The sequence below is a fragment of the Pteropus alecto genome, unplaced genomic scaffold (genome assembly GCF_000325575.1).
Source record: "Pteropus alecto unplaced genomic scaffold, ASM32557v1 scaffold25, whole genome shotgun sequence".
In the NCBI taxonomy this organism is placed as follows: domain Eukaryota; kingdom Metazoa; phylum Chordata; class Mammalia; order Chiroptera; family Pteropodidae; genus Pteropus; species Pteropus alecto.
In genome coordinates, this window is record NW_006441955.1 from 21,959,375 (window position 1) to 21,984,927 (window position 25,553).

Genomic DNA, 25,553 nt, shown 5'->3' on the forward strand with positions numbered 1-25,553 from the left:
AAGAAGGACAGGAAGTCATTTGGAGATCATGGAAAACTTTGTAAAAGGTGGTGTTTAGGTTAGCCACAGAATACAAGCACACAGAGAAACATGCACATATATCACTTTACAGATATTTGTTCCTGGTCACAGGATAAGCAGAGGGCCAGACAGAACATGAGTGAATGCTATAATTCCATCAATAGAACTAGATAGTAGGGAAATATGAGGGTTTTGGAGTCAGGCAATCATGTGCCCAGGTCCCAGTTTACACACTCACTGGTTGTGCGACCTTAGGCAATCTGCCTTACAAAGCTGTGGTGAATATTAAGAGCAATAAACCCTGGAAAATGCTTAATACAGTGCCATGGTCATTAGGTACCTAATCAATATTAAGGATTAGTAGTAATAGTGACTGTGATTGGGGTAGAGGGAGTTGGTTGTAGAACAGGAAAAATCACGCACAGTATGTACTCTGTACTCTTTAATGGAGGCACCTGATTAAAATCAGAGAAGTACAAATGTCCACAATTAGGACATAATTACAGTTACATTATTGAAGCAGAGCATAAAATTGAAAGAATACGTAGTGAGCCATAAGAGCAGTCTCTGCATCCTATTTTGCAGGAGCTTCTGTTTTTTTTCCCCCTAAAAATATGAAATTTAAGGCTGCCCTGGCTTTATTCTACCCACCACTATTATCACATCTAAATATTAGCCTTCTATTAACCACAGAGTACTCTATTAGCATTATAGCTCAAAGCACATCTCCTTTGTGTCATCAACTCATGTAGTTTCAATATGAAAGAACTGGTGGCATGTTTTCAGAAGTCCTTTTTATAATTTCTTCTTTTTCCCCCATTTCAACTTCCTTATTACAGAGAATTCAATTAGCTTGTTGTTTACCATCCTTGCTAATGAGGAAGCGAGGCAACACGAGGTCAACATCAATCCAGCTGCAACCCTCCCTCACTGACCTCCACTCAAGCTTCTTGCTGCCCTTACCATCAGCGGCTGTAAAGAGCTGACGCCTTGCTGCTGCTGTTTCTTTCTTGCTTTTTTTTTTTTTTAATGGAAACAAGCAATTAAAGTCCATTAACTATCCAACACAGAAGAAAGATCTCAGAAAAGCTGTATTATAGACATAAAGTATGCTATCCATAGCCCTGGCCATGTTGGTTTAGGAGAAACTAAATGAAGAAAATGAAAAGCTTCTATTGAACGTGGTTTTAATAAAACTACATGTCTTGAAAGTTAAAACAAACCAAAAAAACATCCCATTTGTTAATCTCTCTGCTATTGCTGTGCTGCTGTAGATATTTCTAAATTCTCAGTCTAAGATAATAGAGATGAGAAGGGATCACAGAGGGAGAGAGATAACTCGGTCAGTGTTATGAGTGAAAACTCTTTAAGGATAATGTGAATACATTATTTCAGGAATAAACAAATAATGTGAATACATTATTTCAGTAATAAACAAACATAAAATCCAGTGCTATACCAGTTCTGTAATTATTCCCTTGGATAACTAAAAGCCTTGGGCAGCAACAAGATGATGTAAGGAAGAAGATATCTATGATGTGCCCTTTCCCTGATGCCAGACCTTCTACACATCGTCTCAGCCCGTGGCTATTACTCCTCTAATCCAAGCTTTGCCCTCTGGGTGTAAGAGGGACACTCAGGCAGCTCCGATTTCTGATTCTTTGACATATCATCCAGAATCAGGTCATTTCAAGGATGGCTTGTACAGAATATCAAGTTGGACAGTATTTGAAAGTCTGGGCTTTGAAATTAGACATAGCCCAGAAATTAGACAAGCCTGAGTGTTGAAGGGTAGCAGAATGTGCCACCCCAAAATATGCCACTTTACTTTGATCTGAAGGCAAGTGAGAAGTAATAGATATAAGAAAAGATTGCTGCCTTCACTTATTTGCCTCAAAGCAGGACATAAATTTGTAAAGGTGTCTCCTCTCCTCTCTTTAGCAGAAAGGACTGAAGTTAATCAAAGGAGACAACTCTAGACCCTTTTCATTTTAGATATGGCAAAAGAGAAATCAGCATAACAAATCTCAATAAAACTAGCTCTTATCTACCATTTGATCCCCATATATTTGCCTTCCCACAATTTGCTGCCCCTAGAAGCTCAAAGCCCTTTTCCTTTGTCTTGCCACTTTTCTAAAACTGAATTGCTCTTTTGTTAAGATGTCACATAAGTCTAAATTCTGGGAACTCCTTTGAGTTATTCAGCTCTGAGTTCTCTCATGCGTATGTTCGATGCATATACTAATAAACTTGTTTGTTTATCCCTTGTTAATCTCTTATCAGTTTCATTTATAAGGACCCAGCCAATGAACTTAAGTTAGGTAGAGATAAAACTACAGTTTGAATCCTAGTTCTGATACTTTCTCTCTATATGTCTGAGCCTCAGTTTCCCAACTTGTAAAATGGAGGTGGTTATAATATCCACCACATTGAATGGTGAGGATAAAATGAAATAGTATGTGGAAAGTGCCTGGCTGAGTGCTCAGTGCCTGGTTCTTTTGTTATTGTTATTATCATTACTACATTAATGAACGTGTGTGTGTGCACGCACGCGCGCGCGCGTGTGTGTGTGTGTGTGTTATGAACGTGTGTGTGTGTGTGTGGTGGGGAGGACAGAGAGAGAAAGAAGGATGAAGAGGAAGAAGGAAAGACGGAGAGGGGAGGGGTGGGAGAGAGAAAGAAGGATAAAGAGGAAGAAGGAAAGACGGAGAGGGGAGGGGTGGGGAAAGAAGAGGAGAGGAGAGCAAAGGAGAGGAGAAAAGAAAACAAGAAAGGCAGACAGAGAGGCTCTAGGCTGTTTCTAGTTAAAGAATATTCTACCAACATATAATCATATAGATTGTGCCTACCTGATGCCAAAGCATCAATTTCACCAAAGCGAGTACATTCAAATATTTTTCAAATTCTATTTGGTCAGAATGGTCTCTATCTGCAGAAGTGGATAGGGACTCTGGTTCACACAGACATAAACTCCCCTTGCCCTCCTCCACCCACAAGCACAGTCAGCAGTTCTGGAGTTAGGCCTGCCCTCCCCTAAGGCAGGTGCACAGGAATCCATGCAAAACAGTAAAGGAAGGTGGTCAGGGATTCCTCAGTGTAACAGCACTGCCTAAACATCATCACTGAGTAATAACACAATGAATATTTTTGCAAATTTGGTAATCACATTTTTAAGACAAGCAAAAGAATAGCAGCAACAATAGAAGAACCCTGTGTTATTATTCATTACCGTATTTAAATAGATTTTCATGGTCATCTTCCCAAACAGCTTGTCCTGGTTTTCCTCTACGTTGCATTTCTTCTATTGCAGTTCTTACTTCTTCGATCCCTATTTTTTCCTCTTCGGCTGAAAAAATGACTGAAGCAGAGGTTTTGTTCCCTTCCATCTCATTCCTTCTTGGTATCATGTATGCTCTATCCTTCCTCAGTTTCCCCTCACCCTTCTCCAGTTCCTCTCTTTTTTGAATACTCCTTTGTTTCCTAGGTTTTGGTGATGTTGGTTTTTTGTCAAGACCCATTGCAATAATGCACCTATGAAAATACGAACATAAGGAGTTTATTAATCTTTATGTATAGCACAGTGGAACCTCAAAACTTTTTAAATCACTTATTCTTGTAAGAAACATCATAAGAAATATTTTATTATCGTACACATAGTTAATTTAAAATAAACTATTTCCTCTTTATTAATACTAAAATCTTATAAATGAACATGACAAATGCTCAATAATTTTACCCTCAATAATAAATAAGAAAAGAGAACAACAACTAAGAACTATAGTCTCAATCTAAAATTTGTGCCTTAAAGCATATTTTTGGCCTTAGAGTCATATATTTCTGTATTCTATTTATCACATAATTCTCATTTAAGGACTTGTGATATATATATATATACACACATACTCAAGTCCTTAAATGAGAATTATGTGATAAAAGAACATTCAGGTTTATAAACACAGGGGAGCAGAGAGAAAAATAATCAGAAGAAGAAAGATGGCATTCAGTCTTTGATAATTTATTATTCTAACAACAAAAAATGACATATAAGGTTGACTCTAAATAAATGACTGATTTTTTAAGAAACATATACATTCAAAATTGTTGTGTCCTTTAAATAAACACCTCAGGAGCCTTCACATTTATTTTAATAAAGTGTTATTATTATTTTTAGAATCGCCTTTTGAAACTTATACCACAATCTTTGGTGATTTCTGCTGGCAATAAGCTTTTGTTCTTTAAAGATGGCAATAATTTGCAGAGGGCATAAAGTCATTCAAAGTCAAATCTGATGAACCAAGAAGATGATCTAAATGTATTAAGACTTTAAAATTTTTTAAATCAGTTACAACAAAAATCATGGGAATGAATCCTTCTATAGCTTTTTTCCTATTTCTCAGTTAACATAAAAATAAGAATTCCAATAGTGATGATACATTAATAAGATGATGATTATCATAATAAGATTACAGAGCACTCTCTCTGTGCCAAGCTCTTTCCTGTGTACTATATATACATTATCTTACAGCATTTCCCCCACAGACCAATTAATTAATAACTATTATCATTACTTTCAAATGAGAGAAGTGAGGCATAAAGGGTTCCATGATGTGCCCGAACTCACCCAGCAGGTTAGTGATGGAGCTGGATTCCAGCTCAGGTCTGTTAGACATCATCACCTCACACTCAAGTACAAAAGCATGGTTAGATTACAGATATAACCTTCTCAAGAGACTAGCTATACCTACAAACATTAGACCGCTGAGCTTACCACCAGGGAAAGTACTCACACTCCCCACCAGAGACTAATAGAACCTGAAGAAGTTTTCATCAGGGTCTAGAGATAATTCATGACCTGGAACAGGGGCCTGGCACTTATCAGTCTCCACTCTCTTCCTCCTCTAGAAATATACATGTCCCCCTCTCTCCAGGTTACACAACTATTGGGGAACTGAATCAATTACGATGGGTAGGTGAAAAGAGATCAGAATTCAGTCACGACTTGTTGGTCTAGGAATAATAGAAATAATATGTAGGATTTGAAAATTGCCTCAATGTGAATCAAATTCAATGGCACTTTTTTTAATTAAAGATTTTACTGAATTTCAATCATCTCTAGTCTAGAAATAGGAATTAATTCTTCCCACAAGCAAATACGAGAACTTAGTTACATCACTTTTCAATATCTCCTCATAAAATAAAGCTAAAAGGATCTGTACTCAAAGTAGCTATTGGGCTGTAAAAAATGAGATAATAAGAATACACTTACCTCACCTATATTAAGTATATAAATACTTCCCAACTGTAATGATGACATACTTAGGAAAGTATGCTTTCCTTGGAATAAAAGGGAAATGAATCTTCACAGAATATGATTACCTACACTGCCTTCTGTTCAAGCTGTTCTTCCCTTATCAATGGCAATACCAAATCCATTGATTTGGAGCCTCTGCTATGCTGTTACTTCAAGTTTATGTTGTGACTGTGTAGATATTTTGATGCCTCCCTACTGCATGCACAGACTTTTTATTGCCCATCTGCTTAAGGGAATTGGACAAACAAAGTGGGTAACATCTGTGCTCTCCTCATCACTGACTACCTAGTTGGCTTCAGAGTATAATTTGAGGTGTTGATTCTGATTACTGAAGCTTTCTGTATTCTATTTGGTTAGGCAATTCTTCTTCCTGTGTTTCACTCTAGTAACTGAGAGTAACTACCATGTCTCGTCAAATAGTTTCCATAAGTGAGGTATAAGTTCAGTTGTGGAACTTCTGCACTTTGGAAGTGACCACTGCCAAAGTTTTCTTGTTTTTTGAGGACCTTAAGCACATAATTCCTAATTATTTTTAGAACTATAATTCCCTACTGTTTTATCGCAATAAAAGTTCTAGGAATCACTATTTTTAAATGAATTAAAATAAATTTCATTTTTAAAGAACTGGAGGAATTAATGTACAGCTCTTTAAAATAACATAAGTATTATTATGGATGTGACCCCCCAAAAAGTTATACAATATGATAAGTGATCAGTCTCCTTAGGGGCAGGTCTCAATTTTCACTGGAGTTCTGCAGTATGGGTACTTCTAGAATAATCAGAGTAGTGTCAAGTGGGACAGGGACAAACAGGCAAGGCTCCAGCACTCACCTACCCATCCTTGCCCCTGTTTAAACCATTCTGCCTCGACGTTTACCTGGTCTGCAGCAAGGAGAATTCAAGTGACACCACACTGTTCTACTTCGGACATTCACAGATTTCATTTGAAGAAATGATTATGAAGCCAACAAAATATTGTAAATAGGTGAAGGGACTCAAAAGATTAAAAAAAATTAAATTTTTAAAAATAAAATTAAAGATAAAGAAAACTAATGTTTTATGAGAACTGAGCCTTTTAGTTGAGGATAATAGATCTTACTCTAATGCTACAACTATTTTTGTTGTTGTTATTTGAAAAGTTCAAAGAAAGAAGCTAGAAGGGACCAAGTGAAATGGTATAAAGAATTGGACAGAGGCTAGTAAGTATCGAATAGGAGAGAACTTGTCATGAATCAGATTTTGGTAACGATTATTGAATCTCCATAGGGAATATTTAGGATCAAATATTTATAGCTTGGATTTGTACAGCAACTCCCAAAGAATGTGATGTGTTTGCACAAGGATGATGGTATATAAGCTCATTAGCTTTCCTGAGAGTTAAACAGATATGTGTTGAATGACTCGCTCACAAATATGGAGGAAGCATATTTGAGATGGAACAAGAAAGCAACTTCAGGTGCGTCCAAAGTACTCCTGGGCACCCCTATTGTATCATCTGAGACCATTTGCTCTCCCATTTGCTGGATGACTCATATCTCATCTCTCTCCAAAACCTTCCAAATCCCTCCTTCCTCAATCTTAACTTCACTGATAAATTCTTGTTTGACTGGAAAAAAAAAAAAAAATAGAAATAATCCACAGAGAACTATCTGTTGGCCCAAACACATCCACCAATTTACCTCTTTCTATCTTATATGCCATCTCTCCACCTGTTACTATAATATTTCTTCTCCTTTAAGGCTAATGCCCCCATGTGAGCCCTGGATCCTATCTCCTCTAGTCTACTTAAGCACTTTGCTCTAGCCATTTCTCCCTCTATGTTATGCTTAATTAATTTTTTTTTTCTTCTCTGGAGTATCAATCCTATCTATCAGCATATAACCTTATTGTAATAGCTCCCATCTTGAAAAATAAAAAGCCTCCTTTGACTCCTACATCCTCCCCGCTGGCTGTCACCCAATTTCCATCCTTTATAGCTGAAATCTTTTAAAAGAATGATCTATATTATCTGGCCTTACTCTTTTCCAATTATGTCTTAAACCCACTCCAATTAGGCTTACATTCCTACCACTCTACTATTACTTGTGCCAAGATCACCAATAACCAACACATTACCAAATCATGCTTGATCCTCATTCTTCACTTACTTTACCTATGCACACATTCAACCCTATTGATCAAGCTCTTCAAACATTTTGTTCATTTCCAAGACACCACTCTCTCTAAGTTCTCTTTCTAATCACCGCCTGTCCTTCTTAGGCCTTTTGCTGGTTCCTCTTTATCTCCCTCATATTTTAACTGAAGTAACCTGGAGTTCATTACTCAAGCATCTTCTCTATCTGCATTCAATTCGTAAGCAATCTCATCCCATCTTAAGACTTTAAATGCCGTCTATAAGCAAATAATTCTCAAATTTATATTCCCAATTTGGACCTCTTACCAGAACCTATAGATGTCTCAAACTTAGTATGTCTAAACCCAAAATCTCTTTGTTTCACCCTGTTTTTTCCCCCACCGTCTTCTCCATCTTAGTACACGTTAACTAGACATCTTTCCAGTTGTTCAGACCAAAAACTTTTTAATCATCTTTGGCTCTGTTCTTTATCACATGTCCAGCATTCAATCCATCAATAAATCCTATAAACTCTACTCTCAAAATACATCTAGAACCCAGTCATTTCTCTTTTTACCATTCTCTCATTTCTGAAATAAAGTAGTTTCCACTCTTGCCCTCACCTGCCTAGTTTATTTTTTCCCATAGGAGCTACTGTCAAATCATGACAGGTCATTGCCCCAAATCTAACTTAGAGGCTTTGCATCCCTCCCAGAATAAAAGTCAAAGTCCCTGCAATGACCTTAGGGGTCTACGTAACTTGGCCCCATGGTCTCTCTGACCTCATCTTCTATTGTTCTATTCCTTACTTTTGCTCTGGCCACCAAGCATATTCCTGCCTCTTACCCTCCGTATACACTTTTCTTCTACCTGAAAAACTATCTAGAGGAAAGAATGTTTTTCTGTTTTCTGCTCAAAAGACATCTTATCAGAAAAGGCTTTCTTGACCGTCTTATATAAAATAATTCCACCCTCTGACCCTTCTCCCCGCCTCACTACTTATATCTCCCTTAACTTGTTCTGTGTTTATCATGCTTATTATAGTCCGATATATATTAATGGGTTTATTGGGATGTTAGCCCTTTCCCCATTAGAATCGGCTCCATGGAGGCAGATACTTTGGTTAGTTCATTCCCATGTTCTAGTTTAGCATATAGTCAATCTCCATGAGTACTTTCAGAAAAAAATTTAAAAAAACATGCAAGCGAGTCTCCTGACTTCAGAAAGAAAGTCCAGTATGAAAGCTAATAAACAACTTACCTCTGATCGTGCATTTTCTTATGCCCGAGATTGAAACTAGGAGCATAGTTTCAATGAGAATGATATTTGGGCCACACCATAATGCAAGCACACCTATAAAATGCACAACCTATAATGTCCAACTATACAAGCCAGATGCTTGCACATGTTTTGGGGCTCAGCCCAAAACCAGTTACTAGGAGGAATGAGAAAAAAGAAAAAAAGAAAGAAAAAAAAACCCCTCTCCTTCACTTCAGAAACAGAACTTAAAAGCATACTGAGGAAAGGAAGATTCAGAGAGAAACAGAATTTGAAACAGCACTAGTTTTTATTCCCATTATGAAACACATGTGAGCATCTAATTTATCTTATTTCAAATACCAAACAAGGGATTTTAATAAATAACCTTTAACTTAGATATTTTAGGCTCATCTACACTGACATCTTTCTTAACAAATTGTGCATCAGTCAAAGCATAAGAAGAAAAAGGTAGCAAAACTTGCCCTCTACCAAAGGGCATTTGTTTCCATACTTGTAGCAAGGAGATGATCTCTCCACGCACACAAACCCAAAGTAGCCTCGTTTGCCTCCAAGTCTGGAACTTTTTCGATGCTTATATTCACAGCAGGAGCTTAACCTGTTCACCTGGATCCCATTCAAGAAAAAGGTGAGACTGAAGGGGAAACCATGGTGCCTTTTGGAAATAAACTGAAAGGTCTCTGGAATTAAAAAGGAAATACATTAGTGAAAGCAACTGACTTTGTACAAACATGTTCTAAATCAAACTTTTCTATTACATAAGTATAACATTATAGTCTAGAATTCAGTGGTCCCAAACTTTTTGGCATCAGAGACCGGTGCTCCTATAGGAACCTAATGCCTGATGATGTGAGGTGGAGGTGAGAGGTGATGCTAGTGCTGGGGAGTGGCTGCAAATACAGATGAAGCTTTGTGCTCACCTCCTGCTGTGCGGCGCCGGTCCTCACAGGCCACAAACCAGTACTGGTATGTGGCCCAGGGGTTGGGGACCCCTGGTTTGGATCGCTTTCTTAACATAATGACAGATTTTAATTCATAAAAACACATTCTATTACTTTTATGTATAAAAAATACTCCAAGGCTTTATAAAGCTCTTTGATATGCAACATAATGACACTTAACATTATATGAGCACTTCCTATGGCCAGGCATTATGCCTGATTATCTCAGATGTGTTACTTCTCAACAACCACATGAAGTGGAAATATTATTATCACTAGTCTAGATGCAGAAATTAAGGCTTAGAGAAATTCAATAAGTTACCCACAATCATACAGTAAGTGAGAGAGTTAATATTTGAATCCAAACATCTCTCTAGATTCCATGTCTCTATCCTGCTATGTTGTCTATTGAAAAAGTACATGACAAAGGCTACTGTGAGCCCAGTAATGCTTTTAAATAAATGTATATTTTTAGTTGTAACTTGAAACATCCTATTACATATATACATGGGGCAGACTTATTGCATCTCCAATCCATTTTCAATTCTATCTGAATTTAAGGCTGTTTCTTGCTCCCCCATTTATCCAAATGTCCCACCAATAAATTAAGAACCATTGCTTATAATTAATAGGTTTTAATCATTCCAAGTCTTTACAAGGCTCACTGAAAACATCTCACCCTAGAGGTCCCGAAACCTAAGCCTGAGAAACCATATTTTACAGAGTGACCCAGAAACCTGCTTCCTTGACACTTCTAATGTCCCTTCCTACAAAAGAAGCCTCCCTGGACCCTTCTACTTCTACTGATCATAGAGTTAATTATTTTTGCCTCTGCTATGTGCATATTTCTTATTGTTGCACTTATTACAATATATTAAAATGTGCCTACACCAGCGGTTCTCAAACTTTAGTGTGCATCAGAATCACATGGAGAGCTTATTAAAACACAGATTACTGGGCCTCGCCCCAGAGTTTCTGATTCAGTAGGGCCCAAGAATTTGTATTTCTACCAAGTTGCCACGTTCTGCTTATGCTGTTCGTCCAGGGACCACACATTGAGAACCCTGATGTTTGCTGTCCTGCATGTTTGTGAAATCTGTGAGATCTGAAACTGGCCTTACTGATCTTCTTTTCCCCAGATCCCAGAACCAAGGGCATAGGAGGGCCCCAATAAATAATTAGTGAATTATTATTTTAACCTATTTCTTTTGGAATCATCTAGAAATACTGTGTTTATACTATATTGTGCCTCTAAAAAGAAATCTAAATCAGATGCAACGTGTACTAATGAACAGACTTATCAAAAAGATAATTTTCATCATTTATGCCTTAGTTTTTATGATGTAAATTAAACTAGGAAAGAGAAAATTGAAAAGATAGTGTCTGGGGAAACTAAAATGCATTGGATTTTAAAATAGACTTGTCTTTATGATATTTGGACTCCTTAAGTGATGACTAGAAAGCTAGTTAGACAGCTTTCATACAGAAACCTGAATGGAACATTCATGTAATATGATCCATTCTGCTTCAGTGTCACAACCCATGATTCTCGAAGTACCCAGCCCAGGAAGAGTGTACAACCAAGGAAATGCTGAGAATAGGCATAGGACATCAGCTTCTAGATGTGATTGCCCTTCCCTTAGGTACTCACGTGACTGAAGAGCTCATCCATCTATTATTATTCCATTTCTTCCATTTTTTTTCAAATTTATTAAACAAGAATTGACACACTTGATCTTTATTCCCTTGTTAATTCTTTTGTAATTTTATCTTTTAAATTTTAATGACACTTCCCAACCTTGACTTAATGGTTCCAACATAGAGTAGTGGAAAAAAAACACCAGAAATTTACATTTCAGAATTCCCATCTATGAAATAGAGATGGCAGGAGGAGTGGATGAAGAAGTGAGGTGGAGGGGGTGACCCAATCTGCCCACTTCACAGAGCAGTCTTAAAGATTATATAATATACAATATTAAAAGGCATTCTATAATATTTATAAAATAGCTATTCATTATTGACAGACAATGAAAAACACTATTTTAAGGCACTAACGAGAACTAAAAACACTAGAAAGATATCAAATGTGGTTTCCTCCTTCAAGAAGTAGTAATTAACAGGAGAGACAAAATTAATATACCAAACTTTTGGAGTGAGGTCACCGAATTCTATTCCCTTAAAATATTACCTCTTAAAATGGACCATTGGTGTAAAATAAATGGAGCAGCCGTTATTCATAAAAAAAATTACTAAACTTTTAGTAAGAACAGTGGAAATCCGAGGCATTCTTGCTTGGGTATGCTTCCATCCTTCTCACCTGCCATGACTTTGTCACTATAGTTCTAATAAGGGAGAGCAAGCCATAAATAACAAGCAGCTTCATTGTCAGTGGGGGCTGGCTTCATTTGAAACAGAAGAAAAAAAACTTGGCCAGTGGCATCACCACTAATAAGTAGCAATTTCAGAGGCAAGCTAACATGAAAGGCCAGAGGTTCTGCTAAACCAAAACTAGTTTGAATTAGGGCAAGCAACAGACCAGTGTACTAGCCAGAAATGTTACAGTGAGATACAGGCAATAAAACAATCATAGATGCATTTGGAGGACAGCAAAATTTGCCACTCAAAGGTGTGTCTCTTTGGCATAAATATTATTTTAGGCTGATTAATTTCAGGAAACAAAAGACTCAGGAAGAACCTTTTACCTTCCCCTTAACTGCGTAAAAGAATTGTGAGGACCTACTGAATAAAGGGAGCTATCATTATATATAACTACAGTTTAATATGAACTAGGTGTGATAGGGAGAAGCAAGCAAGTCCCACCTGATCAAAGTTTTCTCTGTCCCATTGTTTCTGCATGGCCCAGAAAACATTTATTTACCAAACATTAGTTCCTTTCATCTAACTGTGAATTGCCTTACTTTCCTCTGAAATTCTAGACCTCTATCCTCCTTATCCTTGGTCCAGAATGATATATATACTTCGTCCTGACTAATTGTCTTTGGAATCTCGTATGTTTGTGCAGATTCTTCATATGTACCTATTCAATTTGATTTTCCCTTGTTAATCCACTGTGTGTCATTTTAATTATTCAACTAGCTCAAAGAACCAAAGGAGGGAAAAGGGAAATTTCCCCTCCCCAACACATTCAGTTAACTCTCAATATATCCTCGGTTAACTGGAAGTGGCACGGATTGGAGTGGGCCCAACCTATTCGTACATCCCCAGCCAACCGGAAGTTTGCACCGATGAACAAAAGAAATATAAGAAAGCCTGGCAGAAAAATCAAAGTTGGTACAGACTTGAAAAATGCCCGAACTTTGAAGGTACTCCTGAATCCACTGTAGTGGGTTGAATGTTGCCCTCTAAAAACTCATGACCATCCAGAACCTCAGGACATGGTCCAATTTAGAAAGAGCGTCCTTGCAAATATAATAGTGAGGCATCAAGATCAGATCATCCTAGATTTGTTTTGTCTTAAATCCAATGACTGATTTCCTTATAAGAAAAGGAGAAGACACACACAGAGACACACAGAGAAAATGACATGTAAAGATAGAAGCAGAGATTGGAATATTGGAGCTACAAGCCAAGGAATGCCAAGGACTGCTGGGAGTCACTAAAAGTTGGAAGAGGCAAGGAAAGATACTTCCTAAGGGCTTTTAAAGAGAGCATAAACCTGCTAACACCTTTATTTAACACTTATGGCCTCCAGAATTGTGAGAGAATAAATTTCCATTGTTTTAAGCCACCAGTTTTAGGGACATTTTTAATGCCAGGCCCCAAGAAACTAACACACCCACAAACAGATCCACTGGCAGAAGGTGGAGGCTTTACTGGCTCAACGTTTTTGAAAACAACCTCTGACAAATCTGGATGATTACTAAACTATAAAATACAAAGACAACCAACCCTAAGAGACTAGCCTAAAAAATAAAAATAGAATTTAAAAAAATCTGAGCAGAGACATCACTGGCTGTATACCAAAGGAGAGAGAGGATAATTTCACAGACTTGTTCCAAAAAAGTTACTAAACAAACAACAACAAAAACAGGAGAGAAAAGTCAGAAACTAGAATCCATAGTTGCTCTAATACATGATCTAGAATGTTCAATTTTCAACAAAAAGTTAAAAGACATGTAAGGAAACTGGAAAGTGTGACCCATACTCAGGGGAAAAAAGCCATCTCCTAGGAACCTACTTAAGAGAAATGAAAACAGATGCCTACACAAGAACTTTTATTTGTATATTCATAACAGTGTGATTTATAATAGCTCTAAAAGTGGAAAGAGTACAAATGTCCATCAACTAGAGATGGATAAATAAAACATGGTACATTCATATAATGAAAAATATATATTCATTGATATAAGGAAACAAGTATTGACAGATGCTATAAGTGTATGACTCTCAAAAACATTATGCTAAGTGAAAGAAGCAAGACAGAAAATACTGTCTACTATATAATTTCATTTATATAAAATGTCCAGAAAAGGCAAATCTTTAGAGACCGAAAACAGGTCAGTGGTTGCCTGGGGCCAGCTGTGAGAGTGAAGAGTAACAACCAAAAGTTACAAGGGAAATTTTAGAAGTGGTGGAGATGTTCTAAAACTGATTTATGATAATGCCTGCACAACTTTATAAAATTTCTAAAAATCAATGAATTGTACATTTACAATGGATAAATTTTATAAAATGTAAGTTATACCTCAGTAAAGATATTTTTAAAAACTAAAAAAAATCAATATATGATAAGTGAAAAGAAGTAAAAACTAGTTATTATAAGTCGCAGTACAATGAAATGCTTTGGTTTTAAGTGAATAACATTCGTAGCCATCAAGAGAGAAGGATAACCCAGAATAGAAATCAGCTGAGAAAGCTTCACAGCCTTAATGTGAATCTTGTAAGATGGGTAAGATTTGAATTTAAAATCCTATTTGAATTACAAAGGAAATAGCACACAAAAAGACAAGATAACAGCATTGAGGGTTTGGATGAGGAAGCAATGCGGAATGCACAAATAGGTACAACAGGATCAGATGATAGAAATACAAGAAAAGGAGGCAGAAAAGAAAAGGATTATAAGAGGGTCAGAAAAAAGTTATTTGGTTCTTTGTATCCACATGAACCTAGGAAGCCAAGGTTTGCCTCATTTGAAATGATGAACATGGTAAATCAAGATGCCTATGAAGAACTGTATTCTTTGCAAGTAGCAGAAATATTCAGTAACTTCATAGGTGTACATAATAAACAATCAACAAATGACTTGATGTCTAACATCAAACCACAAGACATCATGAATTACTATGGAAATAAAAGATGCACTTGCCACATTACTAAATAATTAATTTTATTGTTATTTCTCATCTGAAAGCAAGACAAGTTAATGAATGCCACATTTTTAATGAGTTTACTGCTCCAAGCATAACGTTAAACACTCCTTTTTTAAACAAGTCTTCTAAAAAAACTATTCACATTTCACTGAATCTTGCACAGTTTTGATTTGTAAAAAGGGCAGATTCTTTTTAGTTCCGCTAAATTGCTAAAATTACTGAACCACAAGTCAACTCTGAGTCACCGAACTTTTCAATTTTGAATAATTACTTTCCTGGCAATCAAGAACAAGCTGAGACAAAATTATTGTGTGGACAGGATTCAATTATTTAAGTCCCTATCCCATCCTATTATTCTAGACTGTCCAATGACATTACAAAAAGCCAGTCCCAAGATCAATATGTATGCAAATAACACTTAACCAAATAACACTCTCGCATAACCTTTGGTTTCACGCTCTTATCACAGAGTGTATATTGTCTCCCAGAAAATCATTTAGCTAAGTCTTGTTCTTTTTTCATTTGTATGTATCATGGTTTCCAGCAGTCGAATAGACATTATACATGCATTTTGTTGAATAAAGCATGATCTGAGACCCAGGAAGAGTTTCATTATATTAATTTCAATTTTAGACTATAGCTAATTTCAGCAATTCTTCTAAATTAGTAGTTGAAAGTTATACTTAAAAAAGATAAGTGCATGTATCTATGTCACTATCATTAGCAGTTTCATACCCTTTATACTATGAAAATGTAGGAAACTCTTTGCAACTGAGAATAGCTAACTGGAGCTGGATAGTACTGAGCAGAGGTCCGGCACATAGTTGAGGGGCCAAGATCTATTCTTGACCCTTTCCAGAACTGTACGTGTGACCTTGGAAAGCCTGGACCTCTGGCCTCCTCTCATTTTCCTCCCCTACAAAACAGAAGGAATGAATTCTCAAATGCTATGATAAAATAAGTCAAAATAAATTACATTTCAGTCAAATATATAAAATGGGGGAAATAGTTTCTAGCATTATTGAGCATTATTTTTTATAAATTTTATATATTTCATAAAGTAAAATATTAAAATTAACATTTAAGTGTTTACCCTTTCTTATGTTGGAAAGTTTTAATATTTAATCCTTAAATATGCATAGTTTCTTTTTAAGTACTTGAGTTTTTAAAATTAATATCACTGATTTTGCTTGATGAGGGAGAATGAGAAAGCCAAAAGTAACTCTGTGTTTCCCCACAACTCCTTCCTTGACCCCCAAGTCTAGATCAAGATGACCCAAATAAAAATGTCTTTTCATTAGTAAAAACATGATTACTTTTTAAACAGTTTCTCAAACTAGGAAATAACAAATATAATCCTATAATAACTGTTACTTTTAATTGCTATTCCACAGAACTAAATACTGACGAAAACCATTGCATATGTGAAACCTTGTGTGGCAGAGGTCCCCAGTCCCCAGGCGCAGACCAGTACTGGTCCATGACCTGTTAGGAACTGGGCCGCACAGCCAGAGGTGAGTGGCGGGCCAGCGAGGCAAGCTTCATCTGTATTTGCAGCCGCTCCCCAGCGCTAGCATCACCACTTTATCTCCACCTCAGATCATCAGGCATTAGATTCTCATAGGAGCACAGATCTGTGGTGCCAAAAAGGTTGGGGACTGCTGCTATATGGAATATAAAATTTATTTTATGCTAATGAAGGGGAGAGATTTTGCTACTCCAAAACATGTCTCTTTGGGGTATTAATTATTTTAAGCTGGTTATTTTTAAGAAACAAAGGACTCAGGAAAAATCTTTGACTTTCCCCTCTGCTGCCTAAAAGAATTTAGATAGAGGGCCTGTTCTAGGAAGGGAGCTATCACCACAGATCACTATACTATAATATGAACTAGGAGAGACTCATCAGGGCCTAAAGATCTAAGTTCATTCTGCATCCCATTGTCTCTGCACGGCCTAGCAAACATTTGTTTCCTAAACATTTGCTTTCCATCTCCCTGTGAACTGCCTTCCTACTCTTTGAAGTCTCAGTTTCCTACTCCTTCTCCTTATTTTAAAAAGGTAGGTAAGACTCAACTGCCCAGTTTGTCTCTATGGCCCATATTCTTATGGAACCCCTGTAGATATATACATAATTAAATTTGGTTATTTTCTCCTATTACTCTATCTCATGTCAATTCGATTTTTAGACCAGCTAGAACTTAGAAGTGTAGAGGAAAATTTCTTCCTCTGCAACACTAACAAACATGGATTTATGATCAAATGAAAATGGAAATGTACTAAATTCATTTAGCCAAATTCTGTACCATGTTATTTTGGTGTGATTCACCGTGAATTTATTGGATTTGTGACTTTATCTCAACATGCTTCAAAAAAACAAATTGCCAACCTGGTATTTTTCTCTTAGAATAATGTATAATATAATCGACTATGGCAAGCCAAATAATTAACTTGTAATTTGGGGGACAGTTTATTCGTGCAACATTTTAATGATCATATATCTCTATCCCAAATTAATCTGTTACTGGTTAAATCACTCCAGATTCTTTCTTCCACAATCTGCAAGAGTAATTGCTGCTTCAGTTTCAATCATGCCGTAGTAAATCTAGATTTACTTCAAGGCAGCTGGGTTATAAGTCCCTAGATATGCATAATTTCATAGAGTGATTGAACTCATTTTGATATAATATCAACAATAGCTTATCTATAACATCAACTTCGAGCAATTAAAAAGAATTCACATTTTATGTGTACCTTTTTCAAGTAGTCTGCCTTTGTAGACACAAAGGTTTTCCCCACCACAGTGCTGTTGATAAACTTTTATTTCATCCCGGAAGTCTGGGTGATCATAAGATAGGTGCAGATTTTTCCCCAAATAGATCATCGTAATAACTGCATTACTATGCAGTGGTGTTTTATGAATCCTTCTTGAATCCTAAAATCGACAACAACAACAAAAAAGGGAGAGATTAACTAGTTATCTTCTAATGACATTGCAATATGAAGAATAGAAAAAACTATTTTTACGTACCTAGCGACAAAAACTTTATAAAACGTCGGTCTACACAGTGCACAAAAAGTAAAGCCTATTACAAAATAAATCCTTCTAATAATTATAACATATATATTTTAGCTTTGTGTTTTTAAGGTAAATGCTGGGGATTTGTACACGATTTGTCACTTCTTATTTCATGTGTGTGTGTGCATGCACACATGTGTTCGTTTTACATACAACCAAAATATCAAGAATCCTAAAAGGAAAATGTTCTTGGCTCTTTTAGCTGGTTCTCAAATAAAAATTTAAATCACATTTATTAAATAAATATTGATGACATAATTTTGTCCTAATTTGAATTGATATTAATTTTGATTTAGCTATTATTTTTGTAATTGAGTTGTTTGTCTTTGCACTTGAGCACTGAGCTTATTCTATTAAAAGGAAGATACATACATTTATACATTTGATCCCTTCTATGGTCACTCTGAAGATTAGGCACATGTATTGTTACATGCCTAGGATTATCCAGTTTCAAAGGAAGCATTCGATTTAATGAAAAACCAACATTATTAACATTATTTTAAATATCAAACTATATATCTGACAACAACAAAAAAACTACCTCATAAACCTATCCGATTTCTATGTCATTGACCAATTTAAATTATTCATAAAATAAACAATGAACTTAAATGCCAGAGATTAAAAGAAATGTCCTGTGCCTTACCTCCTAGTTTATATTCTAAAGTATTTTCACAGTGGTTTATGAGCACAGTGTTTGCCTAACCTTTAAGAGGAAGACAAGGAAAGACAAGCAGAAAAAAGGAAGAGAAGGAGGCAGAGAAATAGGAATGGCTAGTTGAGACTTTAAAAGGGCTTATTAAGAACTCTGTCAGTTTCTAGAATTATATAGAAGCCAAGATTACCTTTAATCTACTTCTCTTTTCTAAATATTAATTTTTAGCTAAATGAAAAATATGAAAAGACCAACTTTCTGTGTAATCCAAGGCAATTATTTGAGTTTTATTTCACTAAATTACAGATGCCTTGGAAGCATGTATTTTTTTTGTTTTAAAGAGAAACAAAGCTGCAAATAAAATTCTGAGGGGACTGCTAAAATATTTCCATCTCCAAACCTATCCCCTTCCATCACAGAGGATTTTTTTTTCTTATTCAATTCTTTCACTGAAGCAAAATCCAGAGGAAGTAAATATGATAAATTCTGCAAATGACAGTCTAAAAAGTGTAAATAGACAACATTTGAGATTTAAAATCTCAAATAGAACATTCGAGATTTAAAATCTAAGCAAATTGTTTTGCCTGTGGACAAAGAGAGCTTTCAAACAGAAATGTTTTGGGGACATCAGGAGCCATGAAGGTAAATCAGCAAACTAGGTAATTCTTTGCAGACTGGAAACATTTCCCTGAGTCACAGTTGAAAGCAAAGGGATGATGGCAGTCCTGGCTCCCAGCTGCAAAATCATCCCATGTTTCCTCTTGCCTGGGCAATTGTGGAGCTGCGAAGTGCATGTGTGCAGCCCAGTGCAAAATCACCAGCCTAAGACAAATCCAGCTCCAAGCTCCCACTAGAATATTTAATGATATGACGGATGAAATCAGAGCATCCCCCTTTTGTTAAGCAGTACTTTCTAAAGTGTCATGGATTCAGAGGCAGCCCTGTGAGCTTCTGGTAGATAACTACTATAAATACATGGTAATAGTGGGATTAGAGTGGAGAAAAGGCCTGCCTCATACCTACAAGATGAGAAACTGGAAAGAGGAGCATTTAAACATAAAATAAAGGAAATGACAGCTCTTCATGCTTTTCGTTTACTCTTATTCATATTCTTTTTTCTGCTAAAGTGTATTCCTGATAGCAACATCTCTTTTCTCCTGGGTCTGGTTGCTCTATCCCTTTTTAAAATATTCCCCAATTATTGCCACCAAATAACCTTTTCTGGGTTCTAACAAGAGGCCCAAGTGACAGCTCATGATTAAATATGTGCACTAGGAAACGAACAATTGTTTCTTTCAGTTGACTAAATTGCCTCTGTACTTACCATCTTCCAAGGTTATAATGACCCCAGACTGATGAAACTTTAACGAGCTTCCACAGCCCTTTCTGCTATCCTTGAGCAAGAGTTTAAACCTTCCAAGAAAATTCAGCTCCATTTCAAGAACAGGAGCAAGGACTCATGCCCCTGAACAACCAAGGGTTATCTTTCTGACTTCCTTCCCCACTTCCTTTCTTCCTTGCTTATGATTTTACATTCTCATTTCTTTTTGTCTTTCTCAGATGAGTACAATCTGATCTGACAAATGGCAAGCCCATTGAGTGGTTAACTGTTAGTCATTATATATTTGTAATATTTAGCATTCAAATGATACATTACATTTTCACTGGGATCTCTTTTTTCCCTGCCACATCTGTGCGAGGGGTGGATTTAAGACATTTGTAGAGGCGTCCAAGTGCTTGTTCTTGTTAGCCAAGACCTGATGAACTCTGCGCATCATAAAACCTTACCTAGACCCCTGCAATAAACTTCCAGTTAGTAGGGTGACCATAGAATTTATCATCCAAACTGGGACACATAGTGAAAGATCTGTTACTAATAATTATGCTAGGAAAAAAAAAAAAGAGTATAAATTAGACCTTTTCCAGGAAAGCTGAGATGTATGGTTACCCTACTAAGTGGTTTTCTAGCCTGATGTCTCTCAAAATCTCCCTCCTCCTGCATATCAGAGTGATCTACTGTCACTAGATAGATCACGTGACTATCCTGCTTAAATTCCTCCAATATTTCCCAATACCCATGGGATTTGGTCCAACATTCCTCAAATAATGTAAAATGTTTTACATTCTCTAACTCCTACTGTCTCTCAACTATTACAGTTTCATGTGTTACATTTGAAGGTCCAGCAACTGAACTAATTGTAGTGGCACAAACACTACCGACCTGTTTTTAATCTTCAGACCTATATAACTCTATGAGTCACATGGCATTGAAACTATTTCCTTGTATTCTTCTCTTTCAGTAGATAAGGATAGTGTCTTACTGACCTTTATGCCCCCAATGTCTTGCCAGTGCTGACACCTATAGAGGGCCTAATAAACTTTGATTTGATTGGACACAGACATGGAACAATTAAAGATTCCATATTCTGTCCTTTGCTGAAACAAAAGCTATGGTAGATTGACCCCATTCTAAATCAGAAGCTTTCTATATTTATAGAAACTCAATTGGAACCAGAACATGAAAATTGACTCACAGTGTCCTATTAATTTAAACACCACTTTTGGTAATTAAGCCTTGATAAAGATTAATAAAAAGCCTGACCATAAAGAGTGGCAGGTGGTCCCCACGTTGACTCTGATAGCCTTAGGAAGAAAAAATTCTGACAGGAGCCAGAGAAAGGGTGTTCCAGTGTTTATAACCTAAAGGTTCAGGAAGCAGCTGATTATAATAGAAAGCTATAGCATCCTCACTACACTCATTTTGTTTTTCTCTTTCTCTTCTTTCTCATTGATTTTTCCTTGTTCTCTCCTCCTCCTTCCTTTGCTTTTATTATGCTTCCTCTTCTCACTTTGTTCTTGCTCCTTTTTCTTACTACCGTGTAACCCATATTGCATCCTTATTCCTGCCATGCCCCCAAACACCTCAATCCTTCCGAAGGTATCAGAGCTCCAGAATTTGAGGATACTGAGTTAACACGTGAGTCTTCCCTTCCTCATCTCCCCCAACAGAATGAATTCAGTAACTCTGTTAAGAGCTAGAACTTATCCAGCTGAAATTTGCTTCTGATTAGATGGCCCCAAAATCTGACCCTCTTCGTAGGGAGGTTTGCCTTTTAGCTCCAACTCCTGCAGACACCCAGAAGCATCTTTGACTCTTCCGTTCTCTCAGGGTTTTGTTCCACAATGCCATCTGCTAAGATATTTTGACTGTTGAATTGTATTTTTAAACTGTTTTAAAGTCTTTTTTAGTTATGTAGTCACCAAATTGCAGCACTAATTTTAAGCAAAAAACATTGTTTAAAGAAAATGTTTGTCTGAAATAAATCAAGCCTACTATGAGATACGTTGAATTACCATACATTAAAATTATGCTGATGTTTTCCTTTTCATTCTCAAATCTGAGTCCACTGGTGAGAAAAATCTAGACTAAAAAATATCAAGAATGGAAATTGAAAAAAAAATATTTAAAAAATTAAGTCAAACAGAGGAAATGCGCAACTTCTCTAGCAAAGCTAATATTTGTTAGACTTTATTTGTTGCCAGAGAAAAGAGATCTGTATCAGAAAGGCATAATTGATTTCCATGATATTTACCTCAGCTAAAAAGTATAATTGTGTTTAATTTGTTGCACAGATAATAAAGAAATACCTGTTTATGAACACAGGACTAATGAACACTGAATTAAATGTAAGTAAAACCAAATGCCTATCCTCAACAAGCTTCATAATCTAGGAGTAGAAATAAAGCATAATGAATGTATACATGAATATTTATACTAAGCAGAATATAGTAATATAGTACAAGAAATAAGAAAAGTAACAAAGTCCTTTTGAAGAAAGGAAGAAATGGAATCCTATCACGAGGTATAGAAATACAATGTAGAGCAAATAGCCTTTGAGGGGGGCTGGGAAGGGTGAATATGATGACATATCCTTCTTATCTCTCAGGCATTCATAAAAAAAGAACATTTGCCTTCCTAACAGAAATATCAGTTAGAGGTCTAACCGATGTCTGTATTAAAGAAACACCTGAGTAATTACAATTAATGTCATCAAAGATTTGAGAGAAAAAGGCTTATAAATAGATTCCATATAATTTGGATTTGAGGATTACAAATGCAGGCTTTAAGTGTCAGACTGCTGGGTATGTATACTGAATATGCCACTAACTAGTTTTGTGACCTTGGACAGATTAATTAACCTTTCTTGCCTCACTTTCTTTATTTTTAATATAATGAAATAATTTTCTCTTTTCGGGGGTTTATTGTATGTATTAAATGAGAAAATGTATGTAAAATGCTGAGCAAAACTCCCAGCAAACAGTAAGTCTACCAAATAAATAGCATAATCATTGTGTCATCATTCAATATAAACTTCTATATTTTATTAAAAGTTAACAAAAGGCAAAAACATGATAGCACATAATTAAATGAGAAAAAAAGAATATAGATGATTTGAAAGTGGGTGGAGTTCCAGCAGAAATAAAAAAGAGCACAGATCAGAGGTAGGTAAATGGTGGAGCCAAGATCTGAGGGTGTAGGGAGTAGTTCAGTTTGGCTTGGATAGGAACAGAGAGAAAGCTGGAAAGCGGTCAAAATATGAAGGCCCTTGAATGCCACTATACTAAGCATGTCTTTTTTATTCTATAATTTGACATCTGTGGCTAACTGACCCTGGGGAGACTACCTCTTCCAAGACTAACCAATTCCTAGATATAGTAAATGAATTGCCTGGGAGAGCACTTTTCACATGAAAACCAGACCAGGGAACCCACATCCGCCCTCGCCCTCGGCTATCTGGCTCCTGAGCTCTAGGCCATTATTTCCCTGCTCTAATTACCCTGGATCAGGTACCAGACAATTCAGGATAGTCCTTACACCCCAGAGCCTGCCAAAATTATTTATACTATCCAGTCTTAAACCTGCTGCCTACCCTACCCCTCTTGATCCTTTTCTCAGAAACCGTAACAAAGGTCCTTGCCTGTGTTTTCATCTCACTCCCTCAGCTTTCTGACCTATCCTGGTGCTTCCCTGTATTGCCCTATGTGGCATGGTGTGAGAATTAATTTTGTCCATCAACTTAGCTGGGCCACGGTGCCCAAATGTGTGGTCAAACGTTCTGGTTGGAACCTCAATTAACATATGTGGCATATGTAACATATATGTAAATGACAAACCACCTCTTCAATGGTCACCATCTCCTGAACTATGGATCTCAATGCCCCTAAATAACAATAAACTCTACATTTTAAAACAGCCAGGCAGAAGAATATACCTACTTTCATTAGGAAAGAGAAATTAGTGGAGGTTTTAAGCAAGAGAGGAGCATGTTGGATACTATTTTACAAAGTTTAAATTAACATCATTATGTAGAATCTACTAAAAATGAAATGGACTTTGCTTACTCTTTTTTCCCCTTCCTGCCATTTACCTTCTCTTTCCTGATTCTTTCTGCTAACTTCCTTCTCATCTTTCAAAGCGCATTCCAAATGCTACCTTCTTCCTGAAGCACTCTCTATTTGCTTCATTCAGAATTGATATTCCCTTCCTCTGTGCTCCCATTGTGCTATATTTATACCACCATGATAGCACTCATCACAATGTATCATGGTTAATTGTAGATATTTCTGTCTCTCTTGCTACAAAACTGCAATCTTTCCGAGAACAAGGATTTAGTCTTAATTATCTTGGTAGCCCGCAGCACCTAGCATAGCATTTGTCATTATCAATAAAAGCTAACTCGAGCTATTTGACTATTTAGAGGCAAGACATAAGTATATAGATGATTGCAATAGCCTGGTTAAGAGTTAGGTAGCAAGTCTTTGAACTGAAGATGTAGCGGTGAGAATGGAAAAGGATCATCAGGTCCATGAGCCGCTGTTAAGGCACTAGAGCTGAGCTGTCTAAGGCAGTAACCACTTGCCACATTTGGCTGTTGGGCACTTGAAAGGTGGCTCATTCAAATGAGAAGTGCTGTAAGTATAAAATATTTAATGAACTTAAAGACATAGTATAAAAAATATAATACCTCATTAAAATTTTTTAGATTAATTATGTGTTGAAATGATAATATTTTGGATATATTTGATTAAATAAAATATATTAATAGAATGAATTTGACTTATTTCTTTCTTACCTTTTTTAATGTATTTATTGGAAAATTAAAATTGTGTATGTGGCTTACATTATATTTCTATTGGACGTCTCTGATCTGGAGGACTTAGCAATTAACTTGAGGTGTAATGAAGAGAGAAGAAGGAATCCTCGATTTTGAGCCTAAATTACTGGAGAAAAAGTCATGCTTTATGAGAAATAAAGTAACTGAATGGAGAAATTGGCTTAAATTGTAACCAGGTCAAATTTGAGGGGCAGTAAGACCTACTAATCAGTCATCTGTAATTACACAGGGTTCATTTGAGATCCAGGAGATGGATAAGTGGCCTCAACCAGATATGGAGAGAGCCCCAGATTAGTGCATGCCTAGAGAAGTTATTTGCCCTCTCTTTCACAAGTCATATAAAAAATTAAAACAAACCTGTCGTGTTTTTTTTTAATTGAGAAACATAAATGTTAAGTAGATTCTTATTCGAAAGTCTGCATTTTCACATTTATAAACACTATTTATGGGACCATCCACATTTTCAGCATGCTGCTGTGTAGAGTAGGTGACCAGCAATGCTGAGTGAGAACACAAAACTCTGTAGATGGGTAAAGTAAACCTCGGAGCAAAATCTAACTAGTCTCATAGATTCTATAAAAGCAGTATAAAGCTCTGCAGGTCTTAGAACAAAATGAAACAAAGCAACAGAGCAGAGAAGCTATGTGCTGGG

The 25,553-nt window shown here is 36.4% G+C and overlaps 1 protein-coding gene across 1 annotated transcript in view; it reads right to left on the minus strand.

The window, feature by feature from the left end:
* The window catches only part of ERICH3 (glutamate rich 3), a 77,577-nt gene that overhangs the window by 28,762 nt on the left and 23,262 nt on the right, over positions 1-25,553 (minus strand). The window contains exons 8-10 of the mRNA XM_025052003.1: positions 17,746-17,926; positions 9,217-9,403; positions 3,251-3,552 (exon numbers count right to left, since the gene is read on the minus strand). Of these exons, the coding sequence (XP_024907771.1) occupies positions 3,251-3,552; positions 9,217-9,403; positions 17,746-17,926 (670 nt within the window). The remainder of the gene's footprint in view (positions 1-3,250; positions 3,553-9,216; positions 9,404-17,745; positions 17,927-25,553) is intronic.